Genomic DNA, 21174 nt, shown 5'->3' with positions numbered 1-21174 from the left:
AATTATTGTAGTTTAAATTGAGATAAATACACACTATCCTTTCCCCACCATGGGCTTCAAGATGACTTCTAAAACAACCTACCTACAATTCTGTTGGTAACTGCTCAGCTTATATTTAAAACAGTAAGTTATTTAAGTCACCACTGATAAAGGTTTGTGGGTACTAACCTATCATACCATAAGCAATTAATATCTTCAGAAATTGATTCAATGTATGTGAGAAACACAGTACTGATTTGAGTAAGACATGTGTTTAAATGTGTTCTTATCAAGAAAAAATGAATAAAACAACCAGTCAGGCTTCATATCAATTAGACAACTTTTACTAAATGAGAAAACTACATTTAAAATGTGCTTTAAAACAAAATGGAATTAGAAAAGAAAAAAGACATATGCAGTTTAAGGAACCTTTGCACTGTGCTGAAAAATATTTCTTGCAGTAATACAATGTGCCAATTCATAAACTGTAAGTCAACAGAATTTTCAATTTAACATTTTCAAAGACAATACTGAGGTCAAGAATTTCACGTCTATGGTAGCACGTATAGAAGGGCATTATAAATGTGATGTCCATCCCTATGAAGCTTACAAATTTGACAATGCTCAGTAAAAGCTTTTAGCATCACATCCAAACAATCACAAATCTGTGTTCTGTACGTTCTCCTTCTAAAATCTTTATGGTGACTTTTCTACTCCTTGCCTTGTTAACGCTAACCCTTAAAAAAAGAAAGAACAGGAAAAAAAATGCTGCAATAAACTCTTGATCACATACAGAAATTATTGCTACTATAGTTCACTACAAAGCATTATCTATACAATATCATATGAACTTTGATTATGAAAAATCAGAATAAAAATCTTTAGTGACATAAGCCTTACAATCGTATACAACATTCACATGGCAATATTAGACAGTTAAGCACCCAATACCCATAGTTGACAGAATGTCCCACTGACCAGCATTCAACTAAGCACATCCTTCGGATAAGGGGAGGAAAAAAGAGACAGTGTCAGCTCTCCAAGGCTTGTCAAAAAAGGATTCTCTTGTTCTGTGGATCTAAAAACAAAACCCAGCAACAACAACAAAGCAAAAATCCCCCCCCCCCAAAAAAAACAAAACCAATGCAGGTGAGGGTGATACCAAAAAGTTAAGCATGCCAAAATGTGTTTCGTGCGAATTAAAACCTAAAGCCAAGGTACCACATAATCACATTACCAACTAGTTGGGTAATACTATATGAGCCTTACCTTAAAGTTAAATGAAATGCTACTGCACAATAGAGCATCAATAAGTTAAAAATTAGAGTGCACAAATCCAAATTAGTGGCCATTTCTGTATAAAGCAAAATATTCACTATCAGCTGTAAAGTTTGCCTAAACTGTTTCATTAAAATCAATGAACTGGACAGTCTGCATACTTTTAAAAAGCTATCAATTTCTAAAATTCCTTTTTAATGTAATAAGGAATAAATTCTCTTAAGATCAAACAGTATGTAAGTAGATAAGCAAAAGAAAGTAACAGTTGGTGAATGTCTTTAAAGCTCTTCCATATTTCACTTTTTAAAAATGTTTAGGGAAAAATTTTTTAATTGCCATTATTCTAGCAAAAACAAACAAAACAAAACAACCCCCAAATAATTAAACAACCAAGCAACACTAAAACCACATTACACAGATGGATCATCATGCTTTCATCTGGTTTAATTACCACATCTAGTTTAACTGGGATGCTTTTCAACTTTAAAAATTGTGATACGTGAAGCTGTAACTTTAATGGATAATTTCGAATTTGGATTTAACTTTGTTGAATATTATAACAGAATATACAATACAGTGTAGCACATCTTTCTATTAGAAAAAAATTGAAGATCCTTTACCCGTCTCCTTAAGTTAAAGGTGTGACATCATAAAGGGTGTCAAGTGGCTGGATGGTTTTACAGTGCACACTTATATATATATTATGAAGTATGTCCTTAAACAAATCTGACGGTTTCTTTACAGAATTCCTTCTTCACCTTTTCTTCGGTGGATTCGCTGTTCGAGGTGGAGTGACAGGGCGTCCAGAATTCAGTCCACCATACTGGTATTTAGCTTTCTTTTCAGATGGTTTCAATATCTTAAAGTAAATAATTTATGAATAAACAGTGTTATTCTTCCAAGTGCAATAAGTTTAAGAAAACTATGACATGGTGAGTGGGCATATTTTCACTAAGTGGCATACCAACTGAGGAAAAGGCTGGTAAGAATGTAGAAAAACAAAATTCCACAAACAGTTGTCATGTCTGAACACTACTGTCATTCCATTAATATTTTAGCTAACAATACTTGAGTACACTAACCCTCTCAACTACTCGATCCTTAGATTTAAGTAACATTTTTTCAAATTTATTGCTGGGGAGGAAATAACACCAGTTTAAGAGACAAAATATGCAGGTTCTTCTTATAATTCTGACGTATTCATACATGGCAGGGCGATTAACCTTCAACATTTCACAAACTCTTCACACCTTATTTTTTTGTACAAAATATTGATTTTTTATTACAAATGATAAAATTCACTTATTTACAATGTGTAAGGAAATTAGTTTTAAATGTGTATATTCAGAGTTCTACAATCACTATTATAATTTCAGCACATTCTTGATACCTCTCAAAGGCTTTTTTCCTTTTACCGAACATCTTCCATTCCTGCCCTCTACCTTCATAATCACTCCAACTACATAAGCAACCACTATTCTACTTTGTCTCTAAATGTCCAGCTAGTCTGAATATTTCATACAATTAGTATTATACAATATGTTATATTTCATCATTTTTCTACTCTTATTTTCAAATAGTATTCCATTGAAAAGAAAACTACATTTTGTTCAACATTTAGATGATGAGCACTGGGGTCACTTGTAGTTTTGGGAGCTCTTACGTTATACCACGAACAATCAAGTACAAATTTTACTCCTAGAAATAAAATTGCTGGGTAATGTAACTATTTGAACTGCAAAATTGTTCCCCAAGCAGTAGCACCATCTTATTCCCACTACCAATCAAGATGCCTTTGTGTTTCAAAGGTAGAGATCGAGATAGAGACAGACAGAGGGACAGAGATCGAGATAGAGACTAGCGGTTCTTGCATCCTCTGGTTCACTCCCCAAACAGCCCACACCCTGGCTGATGCTAGCAGTTTGGAACTCCATCCTGGTCTCCTATCAAGGTGAAAGGGCCTGGGCCTAAGTACTCTGGCCATCTTCCTACTGCCTTCCTAGGTACATTAGCAGGGAACTGAATGAGAAATAGAGCAGTCAGGGCTTCAACTATACCAGTCACAGGTGGTAGCTTTCCTGCTAAGCCATTAACGTTGATTCAAGAAATATTTCTTGAACACTATTCAGAGCATCTCAGCTACAAAAGGTTGAGTCCTGATTCCTATCTGTAAAATGTAAAAAAAAAAAAACCCAAAGCATTTACTACTCAGTTGCTCCAGTTAATGAAAATGGGAACTCTCCACTGCACTTTAAAAATACAGTTGGGGCCCAGCGCAGTGGTGCAGTGGTTAAGGTCCTCGCCTTGCACACCCCGGGATCCCATATGGGCGCAGGTTCTAATCCCGGCAGCCCCACTTCCCATCCAGCTCCCTGCCTGTTGCCTGGGAAAGCAGTTGAGGATGGCCCAAAGCTTTGGGACCCTGCACCTGCGTGGGAGACCTGGAAGAGGCTCCTGGCTTCAGACTGGCATAACATCAGCCATTGCGCTCACTTGGGGAGTGAATCATCGGACGGAAGATCTTCCTGTCTGACTCTCCTCTCTGTATATCCGCCTTTCCAATGAAAAAATAATAAAAATAAATCTTTAAAAAAAAACACAGTTGGCCTCCCTCTTCTCTGTTATTTGTGCATTCAGATTCTTTCTGGTTTCAAAAATATTTGACAGAAAAAAAACTGTAGTTACACTGAACATATACAGACCACCTTTCTGGTGATTATTTTGTGAACAGGGTAGTTCAGCTATTTACACAATACTTACAGATGTTAAGTATTACAAACAATCCAGAGATGACATGAAGATTTGTGGAGGTTATACAAGAACATCAAACTCTTTAATATATGTTACTGGAGCCTCTGCACATTTGATAGTTGCAGGGGGATAGAGTTTGGCACCTGATGTCTACTCTAGACCACCGTATATCAAGGACATAAAATTACTTTTTTAAAATGTCAAGATTCTACACAGATCTGTGGTCGCAACATCGCATTACCGGGTTGGACTGTCCCGCCCAGCTCCTGACTACAGCTTCCTGCCAACACAGACCGTGGGAACAACAGTGAAGGCTCAGTGATTGGGTTCCTGCCACCATGTGGGAGACGTGGACTGGATGGAATCTCAGTTCTGGCTCCAGCCAAGCCACGTCCCCACATGGCCATTCACTGGTGGGCAATTAGGGAATGAGCCAGCATATGAGAATCCTGCCTCTTCCTGTTTCTCAATTTTAACAAACAAAACAGACTTAAGATTTTATCTTTATAAGTGTTTTAAATTATTTGCAAAATTTTTTCCTTTATGTAAGAATACTTTTTTCTTCATCTGAGTTGATAATTTTCTCTCCTCCCAATATTTGCCCCATCCAATTACTTGTAAAAGAAAACCTGAAATTATTCATTCCACTTTCATTCTTTTAGTAAGTAAACTGCTACCTTACTAGTCACAGTAGGAAGTGAGCAATTAGAACATCTCAGATAAGGTTGACCGATGTTAGATTTACCACAACTTGCGATGTTTGATATCTACTGAAAAGTTAGAAACTTTCTAAAAATGAAAATCTTTAATGAGTTTGAGTGATAATCACTTCCCAACTAAACTTTAAGCAAATCTGAAAGAAAAAACTCTACCAACATTAGTTTTAATTAATTTCTATTGTTAGAATCTTAGATCTCTATCATACCTGAAATGAACACATCAAGGTTTCATCCACACTCATCATTCCACCAGCATTATCAAACTCGCCACAGTAATTTGGGGCTGAAAACAGAGTTACCAACTGCCGCTTAGCAAAAAATTCATATCCGTCTTCCACCACCTGTCAAAGAAGTCAGAAGAGCGCAACGCGCATTAGCACTATTTTCAACTAACTATAATAAACAGATTTTACGGCAAAAACCTAACACTTTCTTCTTTTGGAGATTGTGATTTTTACTCTTATACTTAAATCATTAAACCTAGCATGCCTTTTCTGTAAAACAGCAGAGATTAAGGTTAAACAGAATAATAAAGTTGTAATTACCAAAAAGCATTTTTAAGGCTTCCTATGAGAAAAAAAATGAAATACACTAATATACATAGTGATCACAGGGATCTGGGACAAGAGACGCTACTACGATGGCAACATTATAATCCCACTTTAAAATCCTTTAATGAGTAACAACCAGACAATATAAGATTTTGCCAGTAACTTTTTTCTTGCTTTGCTTTTAAACTTTTTACCAGTGGTATATACCAACAAACTGAAAGCATTACCAATCAGTTTAATTTACACAGATGATTCCCCTTATAGACTACATTTTTAGATGTACACATAACTATTTTCCTTAATGTTCACAATTTCTAGACTATTGCTAATTTCTGAGAAATTTTAAATCATCAGTATCTCTCAGCTTATGTTTCTATCTCTTAGGGTTATAAGAGATATGCAAAACCATGTAAATTCTTTTTTTTTTTATTATATTTATATTTAGCTGTTTTTGTATTCAAGCAAGATTTTAGAGAACTTTGTGCATTTTAGGATAATCAAAACAGACATAATTATAACAAGTCATATATTAACAACTGAAGAGTAGAACAGTCTTTGGCAGGTGCACAGAGAAATCTTCAATAACCTAGCTAGTGAGGAATAACTGAACTCTGCATCCTATCTAGTGAGTTCTAGGAAAAGCCAAGTCGGGGGCCTGACCAGCAAGGTACAGGCTGAGCAATTATAGGCCAGCTGACTTTTTCCTGTCTGTCCAAATCTTTCTATATTAGTCTCTCTATCTGAGCTAATTTTGGGGCTCCTGAGTGACTCTGATGGTCACTGCAAGAGAGAATGGGGAGCCAAAGCTGGAACTAAATAAGGACCAGAGAAAGCTCCTCTCCTAAGTCCAGGAGGAAATTTACAATTCTTCTATCTCTGAGGATGACCCAGGGCTCCTGGCTGTTGTCCAATGTCATCAGACTCTATGAGGAGGGTTCTGGGCTACTTTAATCCCATGTGGGAGATCCAACAGGAACTGGCTGACCTCAGCCTATGAGGGCAATCAAATTCCCTGTGATCTCCTTGGTAGTCGGCATATGGTCCTTGGTGCTCATACTGACAACCCTTGATGAAGTATCCACTGCTTCTGTGGGGAGAGCACGTGGGAGGCCTCTGGGGGTCTCTGGGGGTCTAGGATACAGACCTCCTCTTATCCTCTTGTTCTGCTCTGAGACCCATTCTGCTCTGTGCATATGACCTCCTGTTAAGAGGCTGCCAGGTAGCTCTTGGATTCGACCGTATTTCTATAGTTTTGCTAATGTCTAACGCAGTTCAGGATCTGTTATCTATAAGTCTTTACAAATAAACAAAAAAAAAACACAACACCCCTACCTCACTGCTGAGAATATGCCTCTCTTGAAATTACCTTTTGGATATTAATCTTTTTGTTTAAGACTGAAATTTAGTTTCTGTTCATTCTTTCACACTCATTTAAAAAGAGTTATTTCTTTATTTATTTATAAGTCAGAGTTACAGAGGGAAGGAGAGACTGGAGATTTTCACTCCCAGTCAAGTGTCTGTCACAGGGATCAACGCCCTGGAGAAATGGGAAGCATCGCCCAGCGGCATGCACTTCATTTAGTCAATTTTGCTCTGAAGACAACAGAGACATAATACAATCTTAAAAGCAGTCAAATCACTTTTAACAATTCTATTAATTGACATCTATCAGTTATGCTGAGATAAATTTTGGAAATGGTGGGCATTCATATATGCATTCATAATGGTTTTACCACAGCTGGAATGATTAACAATGGCATGATATTCTGCTTTTCACTATAGTCTACAGTGAAATCCCGATGGCCTTAACAATGCTCTCTGAGGACTCTGTTCATAAACTCCAAACAATTCTTGTACAATGCCTGATAATACAGGATGGCAACCCACCGCACATCATATACAAAATTGACTAAGCCTAGAAAGCTTCAAAAAAACATGAAACATTTTGCTAGTGTTGCATATTACTAAATGTATTCTTTTGAAACATGTCCTCTTATGAGAAAGGTTAACAAAGCATACATAACAGTACACTGTAATTACTGGCTTTGCCTTTCCCAAAGCATTCTTTATAAAAGTTGCTTGAATTTCTCCAAAATAAGGGATTGTGTAATGCTAAGAAACATTAAACAATACAAGATTCTCATAGTTCATACCTGATGCGCTCGACAAATCAAGTCTAAATCATGACGATTCAGAAATTTACTGACTACATCGGCTCCAAAGGTAAAAGACACACCACGGTCATTTTCTCCCCAGCCTTGCACATCCTTGTCTGGGTCAGACCACAGTAAATCACAGAGTAAACCTTTAAAGAACAAAACACAGCAATGAGAAAAACCAAACACTCAACCAACAACAAAAACACCTCATAAAGCACATTTACATTTTTTTTAGAAAACATTATCTGAAAAGTAGAATTTCCTTTTTAAAGATTTTTATTGCAAAGGCAGATTCACAGAGGGTAAGAGACAGAAAGATCTTCTTTCTGATGGTTCACTTTCCCAGTAGCTGCAACAGTCAGAGCTGAGTCGATCTGTAGCCAGGAGTTTCTTCCGGGTCGTCCCAAATGGATGCAGGGTCCCAAGGCTTTGGGCCACCCTCAACTGCTTTCCCAGGCCACAGGCAGGGAACTGCATCAGAAGTGGAGCAGCCAGGACATGAATGCAGGCCCACATGGGACCCTTATGCTTGCAGGAAGAGGATTAGCTCACTGAGTCATCACGAGCTCATTTCAAGTCTTCTGCCCTCTTACCCTATAAACAGTAACTACTTGATCCCAAGGAGCTCACCCTAGGTAGCTTACCCACTAACACTGCACGGCCTCTTAAGAAAGTAAAGTAGCCAGAGCCAGTTCTATAGATAGGAACTGTGTACACTGCACAGTCTTGAGCACAAGCAATATATGGAAAGCCTGTTCATCATTTTTTAAGAGTTTATTTATTTTCATTGGAAAGTTGGACACACAGAGAGGAGATAAAGAGGGGATCTACCGATGGATGATTCACCCCCAAGTGGTCCCAATGGCTGGAACTGAGCCAATCTGAAGCCAGGAGCTTCCTCCTCTGGGTCTTCCACGTGGGTGCAGGGTCCCAAGACTTTGGGGTCATCCTCTATTGCTTTTTTAGGCCACAAGTAGGAAGCACGATGGGAAACGACTGCCAGGATTAGAATCAGCACTCTCATGGGATCTCGGTGCATGCAAGGTGAGGTTTTTAGCCACTAGGCTACTGCACCGGGCCCAAGGCTGTTCAACTTTTTGCATGATTTCTCCATGTGAATAAACAACCCACTCGTTCTCATTTCCTTAATGGCTAGTTCATCTTTTCTTCAGAATCATGCTGTTGCGGAGCACCACAATCTACCCCATTAGACTTATTAACCCCTGAGCCAACTCCTCCCCAGAAGTGTTCACTAGAGTCTTATAAAAAAGATCCCAGGAGCCAGCATCTCTCACGTTCTCTTTTCAGGATGCCCCAGTTACTGTGACTCCTTTGTTTTTCAACATGACGTCCAGAACAAGCTTGTCTAAGTCCATGAAAAACACAATTCATTTCATTGAAATTGCATCTAAATTATAAATCAGAGGAAATAAATTTTTCTAGTCAGACATATGGAGAATTTAAAAAGAAAGTCTGCTGGAACAAAACTAGACTGATTTTTGTTTGACTTTAGTAATGTTTTGACAATAAGAGGTCAGAGCTAGAAATATTTATGTAGCAAGTAATGCAAATTTTAGAATTCAAGCCACCTTGGAAGCACAGAATATGAGGCCCTGCAAGTGAACTCTGAATTTGGGCCAGGGCAAGGCATCATGTGGGTGCTGGTTTGTGCTCCTACGGCTCCACTTCTGATCCAGTTCCCTGCTAAAGCACCTGGGAAAGCAGGATGGATGGCCCAAGTGTCTGTGCTCCTGTACCCAGGTGGGAGACCCAGAGTAGTTCTAGGCTTCTAGCTTTAACCTGGCATAACCCCAGGCCATCACAGCCATTTTGTGATTTCTCTCTAACTCAGTATTTCAAACAAATAATCCTTAAAAACAAAACAAAACAAAACAAACACTGAAAAAAATCCAGACATTTAATAGGCAAGGAAAAGAAATGAGGAAAAGAAGAAAAAAAAAAGTGTGAAGGAATGGTCAAAACAAAACAAAAACACTGGCAGCAGAAGATGGCGCAAAGTCTGGGCCCCTGCCACCCATGTGGGAGAGCTGAGGAAGACCCTGGATTCTGGCTCCGCCAGGCTCACCAGCTCACTTCCGGCCGCTGTGGCCACACAGGTGAGAAGCAGGTGAAGGATCTCTGCCTCCCTCTAAAGAATTAGAGTGAGTAAACATTTGAATCTTTTTTTTTTTTTGAGATTTATTTTGAATGGAAAGTCAGGTTTACAGAAGGAGAGACAGAAAGATTCTCCAGCCGTTGGTTCACTCCCCAAGTGCCTGCAACTGAGCCTATATGAAGCCAGGAGTTTCTTTCTGGGTCTCTTATGCGGGTGCAGGGTCCCCAGGGCTTTGAGCTGTCCTCCACTGCTTTCCCAGTCCACAAGCAGGGAGCTGGATAGAAGTGGAGCAGCTGGGATACAAACTGGCACCCATATGGGATCATGGCGCAACCAAGGGCAAGGACTTTAGCCACTAGGCTACTGCACCAGGCCCAAATACTTGATCTCAAGAAATTTAATAAGTTAGTTTGAGGTAATAGTTTCCATTACATTTGGTCAAACGTATTCCATTAATTAAAATTAAAAGTTATGGTGGGATGGATGTTCTGTTGCAGCAGGTTAAGTTGCTACTTAGGATGTTAGCAACCCAGACTGAAGTGACAGTTCAAATCTAGCTTCCCGCTGATGCACCTGGAAAGGCAGCAGATGGCCCAAGTACTTGGGTTCTCACTCATTCGGAAGTTCAGTACCGAATTCTAGCTGTCACTTTGGTTGGCTTGGCCCAGCCTGGCTGCTGCAGAGATTTGGGTAGTGAATCAGTAGATGGAAAATGTCTTTTTTTTTTTTTTTAAGTGAAAAAAGCTGGCCAAAGTGCATGTTTGTTTCCTTATACTTGCCACAACTTCTCTCTACAATGTAGGGTTTGAACTGCTAACATCAGAGGGTCTCCACAACCACTGGTAAGAGCTAACATGTAGTCATGAACATCCTTCAAAGTGCTATCACCAGGTTTTCAGTACAATGAGCAAAGCAATTCAATGTACTGTAAGAAAAGAACCTCACGGCTGGCATTGTGACACAGGGGGTGATGCCAGCATCCTCTGACTGTCACTTTTATTTCTGGCTGGTTCATCCTCCATCCAGCTCCCTACTAATGAAGCTGGGAAAGCAAGTGGAGGCGGCTGGCCCCTGCCACCCACGGGGAAGACAGTCAAGAGTGGCAGGCTCCTGGCTTTGGTCTGATTCAGCGGTTCAAAGTGCTTGTTCACCTGTGTGCATGTTCTTTCTCAAGAAGCTTTAAAAAAAAGAGCAAACAATCCTATGGATAGTAACAGATCAATTTGAAGGTTTGGTCATGTTTTGCTTATCAGACACTGGGTCATATACATTCTTCAATATCTATCTACGTAATTTTTGGATCCTAAGAATGGAACTGAATCACTTATCAAGCCCAATACTTGTTTAACGAATAATTAATCCATTTCCCTTTAACAACCTTTTCCCCCATATTACTTCTAGACAAGGTTATTCCAGACTATTTTCATTGTTCACATATGTTAAATTTGCAGGGAATTGATTATACCAGTAATAATAATTTATCCAGAAAGCTGTCCCCTCTTTAAATAAATAAATAAAGTATTTGGCAGAAACAATGAAGGGGTAGTTTTGCTTATGTTAATGTTTTTCACAATATGAATGTTTGCTCTATAATAACATATTTGGCTGTTGTAACTTCCCTGTTCTGGCACAGAGCTCCCTAAACTCCAGTAAATTCCTGAAAGTGAAAGCCAGCAGTGCCTTGTTACTCATACTGGGTTCCTTCCTATCACAACTGAATGTAATAGCAATGAAGTAACTCAGGATGAGGCCCTAGACGGATCCAAGACAGAGGTAGTCACCACAAAGACCAAGCACCTGAGTAAAGGGTTGAGATTATCAACCTTTTGTCCCTCTGTTATAGATGGTGGTGCTAAAAATGGATTTATAATAATAAAAAAAACCCCTCTTGAATGTTATTTGCAGAAGTTCCAGGCTGGTGACGCTCAGAGAGGGCACAGAATTCTAGGTTACGAACTCCCCTTCCCAAACACCTTCCTCAGTCTATGGCTTTCACATGGCTATTATCAAGTTGTATCCTTCGTAGCAAGCAAGCAAATGTAAGTAAAGTCCCTAAGAAAAATGCTAAGGGGCCCTTGGTTCTCCTCCCTCCTATCGTCCTTACCCTTCTGGATTCAGACAGACCAAGAATGACTACAGACCCCAGCGCAGCCTACAGGGTGTGTTCATGAACAGAGAGCCTAAGGTGACAAGGAGCTCGACTCCCCTCCGTTCTGGGAGAATGGGGTGGCAGGGAACCGTAAGCCCAATGCCCAGGAGAGGGTGGCTCCTAAGACCCCTAACCCTACTCGGAGACAAGCCTAAGGGCGTTTTTTCCCCAAGGGGACCCCCTCTCACCCACAGCCCCTACTTGTACTCTAACTTGTGTCCTTGTTCTTGTTTTGAGTCATATTCTGAATCCTCCCAGACAACCCATTGTTTTAGACCTTCCCCCCAACATGCCACCAGCCCGTCTGCCGCCCCAGTGGGCACTGCTCTGAGCAGTGACTTTCTTTCATCAAAGGAAGTGGCAGGTGTGGACACCTTCACCTTACCTCACCTGAGTCACCCCCCTGCCAAGAGGGTAGCTGAATTTCAGCCTAGTAATGCCCTCCCCAGGCTGCTCCAGGGTGGAGACAAGGGCCCAGCTATGTTGCCATTTGTTTTTAAATATTGCTGTGTGTTTTGTATTATCTGTGGCACTGGTCTAAGGTGTGTTCTGTACATATTGTAAAGAAAGAATCTGCTGGGAGTTAATAGTCTTTCTCATTGGGCAGCAGTGTCCCACCTACCCGCCCTTTCCGTTTCATTCTGTAACACATAAAGGAACTTCTGAATTAGCAGCACAGCCTTGGGTTCTGCAGAAGGGAACAGCTTTTATCTTTTTTTTCCCCCCTTTAAAAACCATTAGCTCTTAGACTTCTCTCCAAGTCTTGCAATAGAGCAGGCAGAAGCCACAGCAGCAGATTTGGCACTACTTTCCAGCCCCTAGTCCCTGCCTTTCCCAGGAATCGCAGCAACTCTGTGGACCCTAGATAAATTCTGAGATTGGTCATACTTCCCCAGGCCTTCTCTGTGGGGAGAAGACCCCCATTAGGGACTCTTTGTGGCACCCTAGACCCTACCCAGTCACCAGAGTCATGGAGCATTCAACCAGGGCTACCTGTCCCATGAACCGGCTCTGCAGATTTGTGCTAAGTGTGCAGACCACCAGATCCAGCCTCCCTCCAAACCACACCTTCTGTTCCCCAGTTCCCCATGGAGAAGTGGCTAAGGACAAGTAACCTCATCCCCAGGTGAGCTAGCCAAGGCCTGGATCGGCACTCTTCCGGATTCATGGCAACTTGGCCCTCACTAAAGACGAGCCAGCTCCTCTTGTCCCCTTCTCCTGCCTCACACATGTCAATGTATAGGTATGAAATAGCCCTCCACTCTTCTCTCCATACACCTCAAGGTCAAAAGAACCAAAGAAAAGGGTAAGAGGTGACCCTGTGAAATCCAATTGTGATTTCTTCAGTTGCTTCTCTCCAGGCTCCAGAGTAAGGAGGAGGGAGGACTTATCTAGGGAGTTAGGCGGTAAGATTGCAGAAGGGCTAGAGAATTCTTATACATGGGCTCTGAGGCCACCCATGCCACTTACTAACCCACACACCTAATCTGATGCCCCCAAAGATTTAACTGGGCAGTTAGCTGGCACTCTAATTCTGGGGCTGTATAATTTGTTTTGTTACCAGGACATCCCAGCAAGCTTTCCAATGACCCCCTGCTGTGGACCCCTGGGATCAAGCCCCTCCCAGGCCCTGTCCTCACTCCCTCCTGCCCCAGCCTACCCACTCATCTTGGTGCTCAGCCCTCCCACTGGGAGCAGGATGGGGTGAACTGGAGGCCTAGGCTGGAGGGGCAGTTTTGTTCATAGTTTTTGTTCCATTGGTGTTGCTCTATTTGGATTTAATTTCAGTCTTCTTGATTGCTCCCTTCGGTAACGTATACATTACCAAGTTCCTTGTTTCTTATATATTATACACACACACACAAACTGTACTCCTTTTGCTTTTGTACATTCAGGCAAAAAAAAGAAAATAAATCTTTTTAAGAGACAACAACAACAAAGAAGACTGAAGGAACCTCTTCACTTATAGGTACTGGGCAGATTTCACTTATTAATAGTCTTATGGAATGGTGTCCTTTGTCTTGTGTGCTCTGTGCTAATGTTAGGAGTCAGTGAAGAACCTCACTAGTGTCAAAAATCTGGTTCTTGTGTGGAAAATCTACACTATTTGGTATCAAAACACACAGAAAGGCACTGATGCTACAAACAAAAGAAGCAGAGCAACTTAAATAAATAAATCTTGACATTTTATGTTATGGATGTCAAGACTATATACCTAACTATATACACTAATACTGAAACATGAAGAACTATATTCATAAAAAATTTATTTTCTCTGTTGGAAAGACAGACACAGATCTCACGCCATAAATGCCTGTTAGCAGTCAGGGCTGAGCCAGGCCTGAAGCGAGGACCCCGGAATGCAATGAGGGGCTCCCACACAGGTGGCAGGGGCCCAAGAGCTCCAATTAACTCTATTGTTGTCCTTAGGGCGCACATTCGTGTGAAGCTGGATCAGAAGTAAAGGACCTGGAACTTAAGCCAAGCGCTCTGATACAAGATGCAGGTGTCCCAAGGCACATCCTAACAGCTACACCGATGTCGCCCTCCCCTAAGCAGTAACATTTCCAATCCCATACAAAAATCAGGGTAAAAGACAATTACATTAGTATTCGTGTATAAACTCACATTTTACCTTCAACCAGAACTTACTACCTTCTGGTTTGTCTTCATTTTTATTCTGATAGAGTTGTTCTGACTGTATGAAAGCCAATTTTCAAATTTTTCGCATATTTTGTGCAATTTCATAAAATTAGCCACATTCTAGAATCTTACGAGCTCTCTAAAGACAAATGCTGAAAATAATAGAGAACTACCAGCTAATTCAATAGAGGGTAACTATTTTTTGCTGAGAAACAAAGTGACACACATTACTGCAAATAAAGTAGTAGAGCTACCTTACTCAGTACTAGACTGTTACATATTACATGAATCAATCCCACTTCCATTAAATATAATTAGGCTCAAATATAGTAACAGACAAAAATTAAACTTTTCTCTAGACCTACCTGTATCTGGGACATCAGTGGGTCTCATGATTCTCCGGATCTGTTCCATCGACTGTAGATCTGGTGACAGTCCTGGGGATGAAAAGTACAGCTCAGTCTGACTTATACGATGTGAAATCACTATAGCTAATGCAGACTCACCATGTGAGGTTAAAATGCTTAAAAGTTGTCCTTTTAAGTTGCCTTAGAGGTCAACATATTGAATTTTTATCAAGTTCCCTACATCATGATTATGTCATCCTCTACACTTTTCCCTACCAGGAAAATGAAATGTTCTTGTTTCAAAAGATTTCCCATGGATGGAAGCCACAGCATTCTTTGCAACCACTCCCTTCCCTTCACAGGAACATTCTCAGCTACAAACCTGCCAACCAAGTCATCTCACCACCTAATCCAAAAACTTATACATTCAATTCCAAATGCTACAATTGGACCCTTGGATAGTCTCACCTTCCTTCAATTGGTTCACTATCTTCTTGAAATTACAAATTACTAACCAGAACGATAAAAAAGAAAACACATAAAAATACTTCACAATTTCAAAATAGTACATAAAATATAAGCTTGTCTGTTTACATAAAATATAAGCCTTTGGCAGGCAATCTACTGTGACAAGGAATGGAGCGAAACATTCATTCCACAATGCTGCATTTCTGTTCTTAGCTATACTACATAACAACTAATTGCTCTCATGTTTAATATACACTAAAAAACATGCTTCCATTATAATTATGTTGTCAGAAAAGAAACCACTTATCAGTGTAGATGCAGGTAACTGTATCCATCTTTTCAGTGTTTCTCCACTTTAATTCTTCCTGTATGTTGATTTAAAAAACCCTAATTTTCTTATACTACTTCCATTACAAAAAATGCTTCCCAGTATTTCAATGCCATTATTAAAACAGTCAACAAAGTGCTTTGTTCAGTACTCAAATCTTTATAACATCAGCCCACAATACCTTAACAGGTATGTGCCACTCTAGACAGGTCAGTCCTTGCACATTCCTAAAACTTGACAACAATGACTGTGCTTTTCACCTCTCCAAGTCTACCTTTCCCTAAAACCTGTGCCTCCATCAACATTTGTCCCAAGTCTTTTTCTGATTTTTCTTTCTTTTTTTCCCACAAATCATACAGGGCAATTTAACCTGCTTTTAGGAATGCACGAGACATAGTACATGAAGCTTACAACTCCTGATACACGTTAGGATCCACATCAATTACACTGGGATTCAGATGAAAGGTTTTCTTATATGCAGAAAGCTAATGTTTTCTCATTTTAGTATTTTTACCAATAGTAAAAATTTTAATCACTTGAGTTTTCATACAAGCACTGCTGTTTCCCCATACCACCTTATTATAGTTCTTTTCTGAACAGCAAATAAGACAAATTCATAAGTGAAATGTCTACCTCCATGACAACAGAAGATCTTCTCATCCACAATGGCAGCTATAGGCAGACAGTTGAAACAATCAGTAAAGGTCTTCCACAATTTAATATTAAACCTCCGTTTGCCTATAAGAAGAACATGCACACTTTAGAAAAGCTAAAATTATTTATTAGTTCTTCAAAATAATGATTTTAAGCTTCTTTATGCTTACTGAACATGCTTTTTAAAAAATGAGTGGTATTTATCTACTTTTAAAAAGGCAATAAATATGAACATTCAGTGCCTTCAGTAAAGTTCCAAGTAATTTCAAATTCTGTACTAGGTATTTTATGAGACAAACACACTGAACAATTTTGTCTTTTAAGATCAGTACAATACTGATAGTAAAACAAGCTATCAACTCACTTTATTCTCTCAACATGTACGTGAGGTTTAATTCCCAGCAAAGCAATTAAACAGAAGCAAAAGCAATGCCTTTGAAGACTTTTTCACTTATAATGCTTTGAGTAACTACAGCTTACTACCAAGAAAGAAAATTTCAAAGTGCCTAAATGTTTTTCATTTTTGAGCAAATAATAATTTGGCACTAGAACAAATGTAAAGACTCAAAGGCTGGGGCCCAATGGCTCAAAGGCTCAATGGCTAACCTTCCCTGTCAAGTGCTGGGATCCCATATGGGTGTCATTCATGTCCCAGCTGCTTTATTTCCCATGCAGCTCCCTGCTTGTGGCCTGGGAAAGCAGCAGAGGACGGCCCAAAGCCTTGTGTCCCTGCACCCACATGGGTGATCTAGCTCCCAGCTTGACTGGCTCAGCTTTGGTCTTTGTGGCCATCTAGTGAGTAAAAACCATCGGATGAAAGATGTTTCTCTTTGTCACTCCTTCTCTAAATCTGATCTGCCTTTACAATAAAATTAATACATCTTAAACAAACAAACAAACAAAACCCCAAAGGCACAAAGGATATACTTTTTCTGTAGCCTAGCATAAAAAACTGTAACAAAGGCAACCAACAACTTCAACTGTAATATTGCTATAGAATTATTACTAAATTTGCCAAGTTGCAACTACTAAGCCAGGAACAGATACAAGGGTATAAAAATTGTGCTTTTACGCTACAGCCTGACTCTTAACTTGAGGCATTATTTACAGACTCCTCTCCCATATGTTATTTTATTTGATGTTGTTGATTTTCTAAATGGCTGAAATGATCAGAGTTGGACTACACCAAAGCCAGGAGCCAGGAGCCTCTTTTCTGTCTCTTACATGGCTGCATATACCCAAACACAAGGGCCAGCTGCTGCTGTTTTCCCGGTTGCATCAGCAGGTCGCTGGATTGGGAAGTGGAGCAGCTGGGACTTGAACAGGGGCATTGGGGACTCTTCAATTGCTACCAAAGGTCCTACTCACTACACAACAACACCTTGATGTTATTTCTATAATCAAGGATATTCATACTCTTAGTTTTTTCTTTTTAAGATGTATTTATCTCAAAGAGTCACACAGACGGGGAGAGGCAAAGACAGATCTTCCAGCTGTTGGTTCACTCCCTATGTGGTCACAACAGACAGAGCTGGGCCAGGTCATAGCCAGAAACCAGAAGCTTCTTTGGGTCTTCCACATGGGTGGCAGGAGCCCAGGCAGTTGTACCATCTTTCATTACTTTTCTCAGGACAGTAACAGGAAACTAGATTGAAAGTAGAATAGCCAGGCCACCAATCAATGCCCAAAAGGGATGCCAGCACTCACAGCAAGAGCTTTACTTGCTACAGCACAGTGCTGACTCCCTTTTTGGTCTCAGGTCCAGTTAGCCATTTGTATCCATGCCTGAGAGTTCCAAAACAGAGACAAAAACAACCCATGCCTGTTACTGTCATCATTCCCTAAACAATACAGTGTAACAACTGGTAACAGAACATTTACACTGTATTAGGTAATTATAAGTAATCCAGAGATGATGTGCAGTCCATGTGAAAACATTATGCCATACACAAAGGTCTTGAGCAGCTATACATTCTGGCATGTCTTCTGGAGGTTCTAGAACCAGTCCCCTGTGGTTACCGAGGACAAGTGTTTCCCAGCTCACTCATTCTCTACTGATCTAGTTTAAGCAATTTAATCTGCCTTTTATTACATTTCAGAAATAAAAACACAACATAAAATCAAATGTAGGTAGTGCCTCTGCAGTGTTAACGGGTTAAAGCTGACTGCATTGTGCAGGCACTCCCTATGGGTGCTGGTTCAGGTCCCTACTGCTCCACTTCTGATCCAGCTCTCTGCTTACAGCATAAGAAATTGGCAGAGGACTGCCCAAGTGCTTGGGAAACTGGAAGAAGCTTCTGACTCTTGACTGCAGCTCTGGTTTATTGCAGCCATTTGGGGCATGAATCAGTGAATGATCCTCTTTAAATCTGCCTTCCTCAAAACCTGTTAAATCATTGTATGAAGTAAAGAGATACACATATGAAACTGACTCCAAGTTATTTAAAGATAGAAAAGTTGCAAAAATAAATTTTAATGGAAAACACAAGGGTAAAAAGTAATTAATAGTTAAAATTGTAATGTAACAGTGTAACTGATTCTAAACTTCAATTAACAAACTTGCTTCCATACTTAATCTAACAAAATTGAATGACTAAATATAAATTTAGTAAAAGCACTCAGAAACACTATTATACAACAGTAAATCTGTATTTTCCTTCTGACAAAATATGGAAAACCATAATACTGCAGGTCTTAGTCTTTCTGCATTTGCACACACAGATTTAAGTTCTAATAATACACTCTGGCTTATAAGCTATTTCACAGAACTTTTCAATAGTCTGCATGACACATGATTATTAAGGGCTTCCAACAGATCACAAGAATGTAAAGGATTACAACTTTAGTGGATGTTGAAAAACTAGAAGCCACTATTTATAGCAACTTCTTTTTCACTTGATATCTTACTAGAAAAACTAAACAGAAACAAGAGGGCCTCTCCAGCCTGGGAAGCTGTAGTCAGTCGGAAACATGACCAAGAGCCCAAGGAACCAATCTAATTCGTAACATTTTCCAGTTGCAGGTTTCTCTTCCTGGATCCATACCTCATTGATCATACTAAACACACACACACACACACACACACTGAATTACAGGAATTCTGTAATCAATTAGGGAACATTAATTAAGTTTTATTTTCACTTACATTCATCATAGAATCCATAAATGCGATTGATGCTAGCACACTCATGGTTTCCTCTTAAGAGAAAGAAGTTCTCTGGATATTTGATTTTGTAAGCCAATAGCAAACAAATGGTTTCCAAAGACTGTTTTCCTCTGTCCACATAATCTCCCAAGAAAAGATAGTTGGCTTCTGGTGGGAAACCTCCATATTCAAATAATCTCAGTAAATCTGTATACTGTCCATGAATATCTCCTAAAAACAGAAAAAGTAAGTTTTAGAAAAATTGGCTACTACTATAAGCAGCTTCTGTTAACAGTGGTTACGGCTGTGAGGAACTGCCAATGAACATGTCCTTTTTCAGTCTCCTTGCCTGGGTGATTGCAACTTCTGTCTTGTTGGCACTCTCTCGCCTTCTTCTGGGCTCACTAATGAAGCCAACCATCTTCTAGAGAAAGTCACACAGAAATGAACTGAAGGTGGCATCTGGCCAGCACTCCTTTCTAACTGGCTCTCTGTCCACTTAGGAAGTGAGGAACTGAATCCTTTCATAGTTGAGCCTTCAGAAAACCGCACCAAGTCGTGGGGCAGTGGCACTCACCCATGGCTCTGGGTCAGCACACAACCACGAGGGTCATGAACAGATACACTGCAGCAAGGACAAGGAACCTTTTTCCTGCCAAGAGCCATATGGGTATTTATAACAGAAACAGGCCATAGAGAAGCATCCACTTACATTTACATCACTTGAATTCATAAAGATCACTTCTACAAAATTCTAAATATTGCCAAGGTGACACTCTAAAAACAAATCAACTTATCCAGAAAATATATGCCTTAGCTAACACCTCTTATTTGTAAGGCACTGAACAAAGATGTACCAAATGAATTATTTAATAAACCACGGTACAAAAAAAATGGAAAGTAAGCATCTACAGAGTGCGCAGTGTGAATGTAGTTCAGTAAGAATGATGCAAAGAATGCTGGTAATCTTAAAAGTATGTATAAATCCTAATAACTAAAAAATACCTGAATAATCACATCAAAAGCCAGCATGGTACATTATTTATATCATCATCATATAAACTACAGAAAAATGTTACTTTCCACGTAACAATTTTTCTGACCATACTTAAATTTTTGCTTCTGGCCAACACCTTAAGACTTAAAAAACCAAATACAATTTGTAAAATTAAATTCAAAACAAATTCAACAATGACAACAAAGGCGAACACACATACTGCTATACCAATTTATATCTATGGCTTCTCATCATCGTACTAGAACGTCTGTTTCTCCCCATCCTTGATGACACTAAATACTAATCTTTGATCTTTTTTTTGTAATGACTAAATTGAAGACTTACTCTAAACTGAATTTTACTTATTACCAGTGAAGCTAAGAACCTTACATTTATCAATCATATGAATTTCTTCTAAGAGCTTCTTCTTCCTGTTTTTCTGTTATGCTCTATTGCACTTTCTTACTTGTTCTAAAAACTTTATATATTACAAACAGCAATCTTTAGCAGTTATATATGCAAACATTTGTTTAAAAATGTCATTCTTATGAAAGTAACGTTTATAATTTTATTTAATGAAATTTAAACTTTTCCATATTAAAAAAAAAGTTTCCCTCTAAATCAACATATGCACAGAAGAGAAAAGCATGACTCATTTACATACCACAAATTTTCAGTGGTGCCTCCAATTCTAGAAGAATAGGCTGGCTGAGGAAGATCTCCCGAGACTTGATACACAGGCCCCGCACTTCTGCTTCAGTCATCTGCACAATCTTTCCTGGTCGACACCCTCGTACTGACAAACAATGAACACACTGGTCAGTTCCACACAATTCAACTACAAAAGGATAATCCTTTAAAGAGGGCTAAAAGAAAAACAAAAGATGTAG

General features: G+C 39.5%; 1 protein-coding gene across 7 annotated transcripts in view; it reads right to left on the bottom strand.

Annotated features, from left to right (window-relative positions):
• Nucleotides 1-301: 301 nt before the first annotated feature.
• Nucleotides 302-21174, bottom strand: part of PPP1CB (protein phosphatase 1 catalytic subunit beta) — a 40341-nt gene continuing 19468 nt past the window's right edge. For all 7 annotated transcript variants that reach the window (XM_040993007.1, XM_040993009.1, XM_040993010.1 and 4 more), the window contains 7 exons: nt 20949-21080; nt 19288-19518; nt 16122-16226; nt 14711-14782; nt 7432-7583; nt 4934-5068; nt 302-2116 (listed from right to left, as the gene is read on the bottom strand). In XM_040993007.1, the coding sequence (XP_040848941.1) occupies nt 2012-2116; nt 4934-5068; nt 7432-7583; nt 14711-14782; nt 16122-16226; nt 19288-19518; nt 20949-21080 (932 nt within the window). In that variant the 3' untranslated portion in view covers nt 302-2011. The remainder of the gene's footprint in view (nt 2117-4933; nt 5069-7431; nt 7584-14710; nt 14783-16121; nt 16227-19287; nt 19519-20948; nt 21081-21174) is intronic.

This window comes from Ochotona curzoniae, unplaced genomic scaffold (genome assembly GCF_017591425.1).
Source record: "Ochotona curzoniae isolate NIBS_2020 unplaced genomic scaffold, NIBS_Ocur_1.0 contig_883, whole genome shotgun sequence".
Lineage (NCBI taxonomy): Eukaryota > Metazoa > Chordata > Mammalia > Lagomorpha > Ochotonidae > Ochotona > Ochotona curzoniae.
This window is presented reverse-complemented; position numbering and strand designations above follow the sequence as displayed.